Source organism: Vigna radiata, chromosome 4, assembly GCF_000741045.1.
Source record: "Vigna radiata var. radiata cultivar VC1973A chromosome 4, Vradiata_ver6, whole genome shotgun sequence".
NCBI classification, from domain to species: Eukaryota; Viridiplantae; Streptophyta; class Magnoliopsida; order Fabales; family Fabaceae; genus Vigna; species Vigna radiata.
This window is the reverse complement of record NC_028354.1, coordinates 16863941-16874704: the sequence shown is the minus strand read 5'-3', so window position 1 is coordinate 16874704 and position 10764 is coordinate 16863941. Positions and strand designations below refer to the sequence as shown.

Below are 10764 nucleotides of genomic sequence, written 5' to 3'. Positions count from 1 at the left end.
ACTTATGAATAAAATAAAATAAATATTAAAATAAATTTCAATTAAAAAGAACATGTATTATTATACTATTTAGTTTAAAAATTAGTACAATTCAGTTTAAAATTAGTATAGTTAGTAGTTGAGTTCAGTTTATATTGTAGTTTAGTTAAAATTAGTGTAGTTTACAATTTAGTTAATAGTTCAGTTAGTGCAATTTACAATTAAGTTGATAGTTTAGTTCGGTTAGTGCAGTAGTAGTTCAGTTAGTATAGTTTATAATTCAGTTAATAGTTCAGTTCATACTGTAATTTAGTATAATTTAGTATAATTCAGTTCAATTTGATAAAACAAAAAATAGTTCAGTTCAGTTTTTAACATTGTAGTACAATTTAGTTTGATTTGTCTAACTCTAACGGCAGAATATCTAGCTGGCAAAGAGTTGATGACTTGTACAATTATGATTAACGTGTTAAAATCAATTACCGATTCATCCATCCATCTTGTGAGCAAATTGACTCGTGCTACAATAAGCAAATTGGTGTTTCCAATTTCAAAATAATTAAGGTTTGCTTCTTCACCCAAAAATCAAGGATCAACGCCAACATCAACCATCGCGTCGCTGCAGTGCAACCGAAGACGTCCGCAGTGGCACCGGCGTCACCATCAGTGACGCTTCGATCTCGCTCTTCTTCTTTGCGCAGAATTTCCCCCAAATAATTTATATTGTTGCCCTTTGTTTGAATCAGTGAAGATGTAATGGAAGAAAATAAAATAAAAATGTGGTCTTCAAGCACCCGCCATCTTTGTGACTCCACCAATCTCATCCTTATCATTGCAGGACAACCAGCTCTCGTCTCCTTCCTCAAATGATTAACATCCTTTGTTCTCTTGAAACATTGGCTGCTAAAGCAAAGCACTGCACCATACTTGTCTCTACTATTCCGCTTGAACCATGAATTCTTCACCCAGACACGAAACTCCACCTCCTTGGCATAACAAATATAATAATTGTAAGCATCATCGTATGACTCAAACTCCATTCCAACCGTAGGTGCAATAAATTCCTTTCTCCCCTTAGGAAAACTATTCTGACAATCCAATTCAATCAGCAAGCCATCTTCGTTTTTCTGAACCTCAATGCATTTCCCCATCTGGCAATTCCTCAAAGCAGAGAGGTGTCTTTCATCTAACATAGGCCTCCTTATTTTTATTTTGATGTCATGTATGTGACACTCTAATAAATAATATCCTTCCCAATACTATAAAATCACATTTATCATTACTAAATGCAAAATTTGCAATAATATTGTATCTAATTTCTTTTCACCTTTCGTGTATGATGTTTACGGATTTTTCTTCAATTGCATATGCACACTTATCCTTTCTTAAAATTACCTTATTTTTAATTTTTACAATAAAAAATTATTTCATTAAACCTTTCTATTTTATATTTTATTGTCATGAAAACTGACTTATTATTGTTGAAACAATGAAAGTAAACCGTGAACCAAAAGATAAGTTCTCAAGAATAAGAGGTGGGCCATTAATGAAAATACTAAGTCTTTTCTTACCTTAACTTTTCTAGACATGAAATTTCAAACTATCATATTCTATCATGTAAGAAGAATAACTTTTTTCATAAGTGAAATATAAGACTAATTGTAATCAAATGATATACTCAAAATTCTTCTACAATCAAGAACCTAGCTTTTGATATCATTGTTTAGAGTAATAACATAATAACTTAACTAAAGAAAAAATTAGAAAAAAGAAACATACAACGGACAATAAGATTCTCTATTATTTTTTCTGAAGTACTAAAACAACGAAATAATAGAAAAATAAAAGAAGAGATTATACATCTTATTAAAAAAAACCTTGCACTCCAACTAAAAATAAGTACCAAAACAAATTTTATACCCGACTTCTTTTCTCATACTAAAAAACTTAAAAAAAAAATACAAATTCTTAAATAACAACTAACTAAATGATCTTAAAATATATAAGAAAATTATAAATCTCCCTATAACAATTAACTAAATAACTAAAATATCTTCAATAAAGACGTTATTGGTGACAACGATTTCTAAACATTCCTATCTATGGAACTTTTGATAGAGCAGACCCAGCAACGTAGAAATGGTTGCATCCAAATCTTCAAAGTTAACTATAATAGTGATGATAAAAAAATCATAAAATAACTAGTGATACCATATTAAAGAACACAAAAATAATTATTTGATTCATGCGCCAAATATATAAATTATATCTTATGCTTCACCAAAAAATCTTAAAAAATATGTATAAATATGTCTATAAGAACAAACTAAATAAGGTAGTGGATATCTCTACTAATACTTTATATGCAACAACCATTTCTAAACATTCCTACGCGTGTTTTTGTGAGAGGCAACAACGCAGAAATGGTTACCTTTCAAATATTCGAAGTCAGTCAAAATAAAGTGACCAAAGCGTTCGCACCCTCCTTTTCACAAAACGTTGTCGAATTCTATGCATCCGAATCAACATTTCATCAATATTCCACTCATGTCATTCTCAAACTTTTACTCTACACTTAATTTTTTCCAACCTATCTATTAAACCTATTTATAGAATTTTTTTTTAAAAAAATTTACTAAAACCGTAACTAACAAAATTAAGTTTTGTCAAATATCAAAAGAAATTCAAGTCATACTAATATAGACTATAATTACATTTTATCTTAATTAGTATATATACATTGAATTACTGTAATATCGTTTACTTAATATCACTTTTATTGTCTTTATTATTATAATTTATTCCAAAATTTTCAGAATAATTAAAAAGTATAAGAAAGAAATATTTTAAATTGTGTAGCGGCAGAGGCAGTTATTATTCACTTTTTTAATGATAATAAAAATATATTATAATCCTTTCTAAAGTAAAGTGCAAGAAAAATGTAAATATTAATAAAATAGATAGAGAAAACACTTAGAAGTTGACTGTGGGTCCAGTAGTAGTGCATAAACTTTAGCATTGACAACAATTTCAAAACATTTCCATCCTGGAAAGTAGAAATAATTCAGATTAGAGTCTCTAAGTCAAGCAATGGTCTTGTGAAATTCTACGCGTTTGGGCTCTTCTACTCATTCCGGGTTATCCCAGTATAAGAATGAGCAGATAGGTAGCATGGTATTGAGTGAACATAATTTGGTGAAACTTGAGTTTCTCATAAATATACCTTCTATTTATTACCTCTATTCGAAGAGGATGCAGTTTTTGGTTTACAATTTCCATCTTTTTATTTATGCTTTGCTTTTAATGGGCTCTGTTTTAGAGTTTGGATGCGTGTCTACACCATCACAGCTTCAGTTGGAAGCAAACGCTATAATCAGTAGTAGATGGTGGTCTCTGTCAGATTCAGATGATATCTGTTCATCGACTGAAGGTATAAGTTGCAATGATGTTGGAAGTGTAACTCGTATAGCATATGAATATCCCGAACAACCGATTGAATTAGCAACACTAAACCTCTCTGCTTTCAAGAATTTGGAACATCTTGAGGTCTCCTATAGTCTAAAAGGTACTATTCCATCTCAAATTGGAAATCTTTCAAAACTCACTTATCTTGATTTATCTCACAATTCTCTTCAAGGTNAAATACCTGCATTACTAGGANATCTTTCAAAACTCACTTATCTTGATTTATCTCACAATTCTCTTCAAGGTGAAATACCTGCATCACTAGGATATCTAACCAATCTATTGACCCTGATAATCTCTAACAACAAAATCAATGGAACCTTGCCCATTTCACTTTCAAACCTCATGAACCTTCAAAATATTGACATTTCACACAATCTACTCACCGGTTCCCTTGAACCTTTCTCAGTCGGATATTTTCCACTTTTGAAAAGTCTGGATCTAAGTTACAATAGTCTTATCGGAGGAATTCCTGTGTCCCTACATAATGTCCACTATGTGGACCTTTGCTTCAATAATATGAATGGTCCCATTCCAAATGGTGTGAGTCCATATGCACTAATGGGAAACAAGGGTGTATGCAGCAACGTTTCACATATACAAATCAATTTCCAATTTCAGCCTTGTCCAGTCAACCAGAAGAAACAAAAACGAAGGCAGTTGGTCATAATTCTTTTCATCACCATATTTCTAATCATGGCCTTCTTACTACTTTTATATATGAGGCACAACTGCATTGTAGCCAAGAAAAAACATGAAATGATAACTGAAAAATCTAAGAATGGGGACTTGTTTTGCATATGGAACTATGACGGAAGCATAGCCTATGAAGACATCATTACAGTAACCGAAGACTTTGATCTCAAATATTGTATAGGAACAGGTGCGTACGGAAGCGTCTATAGGGCTCAATTACCTAGTGGAAAGATTGTTGCGGTGAAGAAACTCCATGGTTTTGAAGCAGAGGTCCCCACTTTTGATGAGAGTTTCAGAAACGAAGCCAAAGTACTATCGGAAATAAAGCACCGACATATAGTAAAGCTCCATGGATTCTGCTTACACAAAAGAATAATGTTTTTGATCTATGAGTACATGGAGAAAGGAAGCTTGCTTTCTGTGTTGTTCGATGACAGGGAAGCAATAGAATTTGATTGGAAAAAGAGGGTTAACACAGTGAAAGGAACTGCACATGCTCTCTCATATCTCCATCATGATTGTGTCCCTCCAATAGTGCATAGAGACATATCAGCAAGCAACGTCTTGCTTAACTCCAAGTGGGAGCCCACTGTTTCCGACTTTGGCACTGCCCGATTTCTCAACCTTGATTCATCCAATCNAACTATAGTTGNTGGAACCATTGGATACATAGCACCTGGTAAATTGTTCATATATATGTTCCTCTACTTTTATTTATTTATTTATTGTTTGATGCATATCAGGCCTAATGGAGATTGATATAACAAGCAAATAGAGTAGTTTTTGTACTTGTATTTTGAATAATTTTCCTTCTGATATTTCAATGCAATGTTTAAAAAATGCAGAGCTTGCATATACAATGGTTGTGAATGAAAAGTGTGATGTGTATAGCTTCGGAGTGGTGGCATTGGAAACTTTGATGGGAAAACATCCTAAAGAAATACTCTCATCACTTGATTCAACTTGTACAGATGGTGGCATTAAATTATGTGAAATATTAGACCAACGCCTCTCACACCCAACATTCACAGTTTTGCAAGACATAGTTGTTGTTGCTATTGTGGCTTTTGCATGCTTAAATCCCAATCCTTGCTCTCGCCCAACAATGAAACAAATCTCTCAATGTTTCGTGAGTCAGCTCACACCATTCAAAATTCCTTTACGTGATATTTCGCTGCAACAACTCATGAGTCAAGTACTCAGACACAACTTAAATTTATCAACTTTTTGAAATCTTGTTGTAAGAATTTAGAGTCTAACAACTTTACATGTAGATTTTGTGGTTGTTTATTAGAAAACATTTTGGAATTCTATTCTTTTTAAGTTAATCTTGTTTTATGTTAGATATGGATTATAATGTTTCCTAAAAATGTCATCAAAAAATAAAATGGCATTATTTTGTTAAAAATGTAGCAAAATGATATCACTTTGACTTAATTTACTTTCATTTTAATACTTAATAATATTCATCTCAACAATATTAATATACCCAATGGTTTGTATAACAATGTCTCGTTAAGCTACAAAAGTGTCTCATTAAGGTGAAAATTGAGTAACAATTGATGAGATAGTTTATTTTCTAAGGATAAAATAGTCATTTCACAAACTGTGCGGGTGTTGCTAGAAATTAGGAACGTTCATGAAAAAAAGCCTGTTTTGAGTTCTTATATGAGAGGCCTAAGCCCAAATTATACTAACGTGGAAAAACATTGGTGATCAGATTTATGATAAGTAAAAGATGTTACTCCCTCACCACCCCCAATTTCTCTCTGTAACTAAATCCTAAACCTTAAAAAAAAAAACATGTATGAATTTTTAAAATGTAAAGGATAATTTTGAAATTTTCAAAATATGTGATGGTGCAAGAAGCAATCTAAGGTAGTGTAGGAAGTAAAATCCTAAGTAAAATATATGAAAAAAAGAAAAACATATTAACATGTATTTAATATCGAAACAATTTCTTCATGCACTCCTATATTTTCTTATAGCATCCCATAAGCAAGGTAAAAAGTCAAAGTTGTCATCATCTTCTTTCTTTTCCTCTTCCATTGTATCTCCATACTTTCCTCGACCTCCACCCCCATTCAATGTAATTTTGCATTATGATTGTACAATCTGAATGTAATTTGCATTCTAGATTGGTTTGTTAGTTTGCAATATGAATTGTATAATTCAAAATGTAAATTTATATTATATTATACAATTCGAATGTAATTTTGTATTATGGATCGTAGAATGAGAAATGTAAGTTTGCATTACAAATTGTATAATCTAAAATGTAATTTTACAGATTGTATAATCTTGAATAATCTTGAATGTAATTTTGCATTACGAATTATACAATCTAAAATATAATTTGTATTCTAAATTTATAATATGAATTGTACAATTCAAATATAATTGTGGATCATTGATTTTACACTCTGAAATGTGATTTTACATTATAAATTGTATAATATGGAATGTAATTTTGTATTACGAATTATACAATTTACAATGTAATTTACATTTCTGATTAGCTTTCAAATTTACATTAAGAGTTTTACAATATACAATGTTATTTACGTTACGGATTGTATAATCCAAAACATAATTTACATTACGAATTCTACCATCTAAAATGTAATTTACATTACAGATTATTATAGATTGTATAATTTAAAATATTTAAGGATTGCACATTCCAAAACTATAATTTCAAGTGGGATGTAATTAGAATTTTAAAAAATGTGTTTTAGAAAAAAAGATGAGGTGCAGGAATAAATTCGCGGGAACAAATTGTCTTACTCTGTGGATCTTAGAATAAAATCCAGAACAAATTGACGATTTAGTAGTTATTTTTTAGTTTATTAAATGTTGAAGTTTTGATTGGGTGTATTATGTAAGAACAGTGTTCGTACAAGAATTGGTCTGAAAATTAAGAGCGATTAAAACTAGATGTAAGAATGTTAAAAGAGGATTGAGTGTGGTATAGAGCGAAGAATATTCTAGCTCAATAATGAACCATAACGGATATGACGCTTTCTTAGGTCTTCTACCATGCACTAGGCACTAGGCTGTTTGAAAATACCTGGAGTTGAAGTGGATTTATAGGAACGTGTGAAAGAGAATGATAGATCAACACAATAATATAGCTGAAAAGATGTTTCAACCACAAATTGAACAACAGGAGATGATTGCTATCAATTCAGACGAAAAGATACAGTGGACAAAATAATAATGTAGCAGAATAGATGTTTTAACAAGAAAAAGTGTAACAATCTCAGTCAGAGTATTTCATTTCCCACTCAAAGGATGAATCCATTTCCCTTCACATCTTCCACACAGTGCCCATTATTTTTAATCTCCTGCTCAGTAGCTTCCTCCTTGTCCTTTTCTTCATTCAACCCTCCATCATCTGATTCTTCTTCTTCTTCTTCTTCCGCCAACTTTTTCTCAAGAGCTTGAATCAAACTCAGCAAGCAAGTCTCTACATCTTCATTGACACATTTGGGCATGAGATTTTCAGCAACATCAGCAGGAGTCACAGTGGTTACTTCCAACAAATTGCCAATCCTTGAAAACAAATGGTGTGAGTCAACATCCAAGTAGTTCTTGGCAAGCACCTTGAATGCTTCAAAGCTGCAATAGGACAATTCAATGTGCTTGTCCATCCTACCTGTCCTAATAAGAGCAGGATCAAGCTTGTCCACAAAGTTGGTTGTGAAAATGATGATCCTTTCTCCCCCACATGCTGACCAAATACCATCAATAAAATTCAACAACCCAGAAAGAGTGACCTTACTACTCCTGTTACTCTCCTCTTCTTCCTTTTTATTAGGATCTTTTGCTTCCTCTTCCTCACTCCTTTCCTTCCTCATGTTCCTCTGCCCAGTCAAATCAAGCGAGCAATCAATGTCTTCCACAACTATAATAGCCTTACTAGAAGTTTCAATCAACAACTTCCTCAACTCAGTGTTGTCCTTCACTGCTGTCAGCTCAAGATCGTACACATCATAGTTCATGAAATTAGCCATTGCAGCTATCATGGTAGACTTACCAGTCCCAGGAGGACCATACAGCAAATAGCCCCGCTTCCAAGCCTTCCCAATCTTCGCATAGTAATCCTTCCCATTCCTGAACTTAACAAGGTCGTTGATGATTTCTTCCTTCTTCGTACGCTCCATTGCAAGAGTCTCGAACGTTGCAGGATGCTCGAACACTATGTGGCTCCACTTTGACTGTTTGTAACCATACCAACCACTGCTAGGATTGTTGGTGTACAACTTCCGTTGCCTGTTTCTCAAGGCAATTTCCTTCCCCTCTTCCAACACGTGTTTGATGTAAGCCACGGTGATGAGATCCCTATGCTTTTTATGGAAAGTTAGCTTGAAATACCTCTTACCATCCAGGGGAGAGTAATAAGAGAAAGAATACGCATGAGGGTTAGAAGCAGTCTTGCTAGCAGCCCACCAAAGCTTCACTCCTTGGAACTCGTCAGTAACTTCTTCATCATCGTCCATGCTAAGCACCAAAGGGTTCTGGCTATCTTTCACAACTTCAGCTTTCAGCCTTTTGGCCAGTTGGGAAGAGTTCTCACTGAGGTAAGTTTGGATGGCAGTGTAAGCCTCACTGCGTTTGAGCCTCTCACCAGAGAACTCAGGGAAGGTGATTTGCACATATGGGTACAACAAATTAACAAGTTTCTGAGTGTGGATTTGTAGAGTGTCACGAAGTGCAGCGGGGAAAAAACGCTCTAGCATGGCATACAGAAACATGATTGTGGCCATCAAAGAGCCCATTTGTGTCCATAGTTCGGCCATGGAAAACACAGTAGAGAAAGAGAGTAACAGGAATGTGTATGTGTTGAGTTATTTGAGTTGGATGGAGATTATATAAGAAGTAGAAAAGGGTGTTTTGTTTTTGAGGTGGTCGAAGAGAATCTAAGATGAAGTGGAAGAGGTCGGTAGTGGCATAGTAAAGTTTTTGTTGGAAGCGAATCCATTTGACAGTGAGTGATGTTTGGGAAGTCGAAAGCAGTTTGTGTATGATGGAGTGGAGAAGATGGTCCCTCCATGTTTGTCAGGTACGATGGAAGCTAAGGCATGTTTGGATGAGATGAAAAATGGAAAAATTATAATAATAATACACTTCTCCTCTCCAAGTAATAAAGCTAAGCCCACATTCCCAACTTGCCACCACTCATCTTCCTCTTAACCCAACCATACATCTTTTCATCATCATCTCAATCCACCTTTTTCTTCTCTCCTTCACAAAACTCTGTTCGCAAACTCAATTCCACTTTAACTTTTCTCTTTTCGTTTTATTTTTAGAAAAATAATATTTCAGACACTTAAATTTTTTATATTAATTTAAATTTTTATTTTATTTTTTTCTGAAATAAATATAAAAGTTTATATTTTTAGGAATATTTTATTTTTATACAATAAATGAATATAAAAGTATATGATAGTATTGTTACTTTTATTTTTATTTTGCATTCCTTCATTGAAAGTGGATAAAATATTTTTTAATAATAAATAAATAAAAGATCACTATTGTATTGTATTAAAAATTAATATTTTTTTATAATATATAAATAGATGTAAATTTAAAAATTGATTACAGGATTAAATTAAGTGTAAAATTAATTTTTTATAACATAATGTCAAATCTTATATTAACGAATTTTGCCATAAAAATATTTTTATCGGTTTAAGTAAAAAATAAAAGAAATATACATATGAGAAATTAAAGACTTAATAAAAAAAAGTACATTTTTTAGAAAAAATGTAAAAACTAAAACAGTCCAAAGAAAACTAAATTTATAGTTTAAATTTGTCCAAATGCAAATCTTCTTGCCTTTTGATACTTATTGTTTTTTTGTTGGGTATCATATATTCTTTTCTAACTTGTTATTGGCGTATTAAGCCAATGGAAATTTTAAATTTCAACGAAACAGTTTCCTTTATTGTCATGATCATTAAAATTAGAAGAAAGTGGAAGCTAAGTGGATGCATTTGAGTGGATCGAGTTGTTTTTCATGATACAATATAATTCATGTTTTTAAATTTTCTTTTTATGAGAACTCACTAGACCAGTAGAATGTGTGACTGTAGGATTAGATTGAGGAAGAAGTGCCAATAGACCTTGAATTTGCTCTTGAGAAAGTCTCATAGTTGAGGAATGTGATTGCGCCTGAGAATTATTAGAAGAAGAAACAACTGCAGAAGCCATTGAAGGAGAAGAAATTGTAGGAAAGCCAAGAACAAGAGGTAGAAGATGAAGATTTTTAGTAATAAGAGAATTGGTTGCAGAAGAACGTAATCAAGAAAAAGGGGAAAAGAATTGAACTTCGGGAAGAGAGCATAAAGAAAAAAAAAAGGAGAAAAGTCCAATTTCGAAAAGAGAACATAAGGGAAAAGAAACAAAAGGGATTCGTATTGCACTCAGCATGGCTAACAGAGAAGATGTTATTTACTTCGACGTTGCAATGCTCCATTCCCAAAGATTCAGAGAACTTTTGACAGAAGGGCGATACTATGAAGCTGGATTGCTTCTATGCAAACGTGTTTTTGACCGTCTAAATATTCTACCCCAGATGCCAGCACGAAGACCCAGAAGGCAAAGATCTAGATCATCTGG

General features: G+C 32.8%; 2 protein-coding genes across 2 annotated transcripts; one reads left to right on the top strand and one right to left on the bottom strand.

Moving 5' to 3' along the window:
* Positions 1–2972: 2972 nt before the first annotated feature.
* On the top strand, positions 2973–5464 carry LOC106758447 (probable leucine-rich repeat receptor-like protein kinase At1g35710). Its single transcript, XM_022779975.1, has 2 exons — positions 2973–4819; positions 4986–5464. Exons 1-2 carry the CDS (start codon positions 3151–3153, stop codon positions 5369–5371), a joined length of 2055 nt encoding a protein of 684 aa, XP_022635696.1. The 5' UTR covers positions 2973–3150; the 3' UTR covers positions 5372–5464.
* Positions 5465–7194: 1730 nt separating this feature from the next.
* Positions 7195–9437, bottom strand: LOC106758738 (AAA-ATPase ASD, mitochondrial-like). The gene has a single exon (XM_014641711.2). It carries the CDS (start codon positions 8940–8942, stop codon positions 7428–7430), a length of 1515 nt encoding a protein of 504 aa, XP_014497197.1. The 5' UTR covers positions 8943–9437; the 3' UTR covers positions 7195–7427.
* Between the last annotated feature and the right edge of the window lie 1327 nt (positions 9438–10764).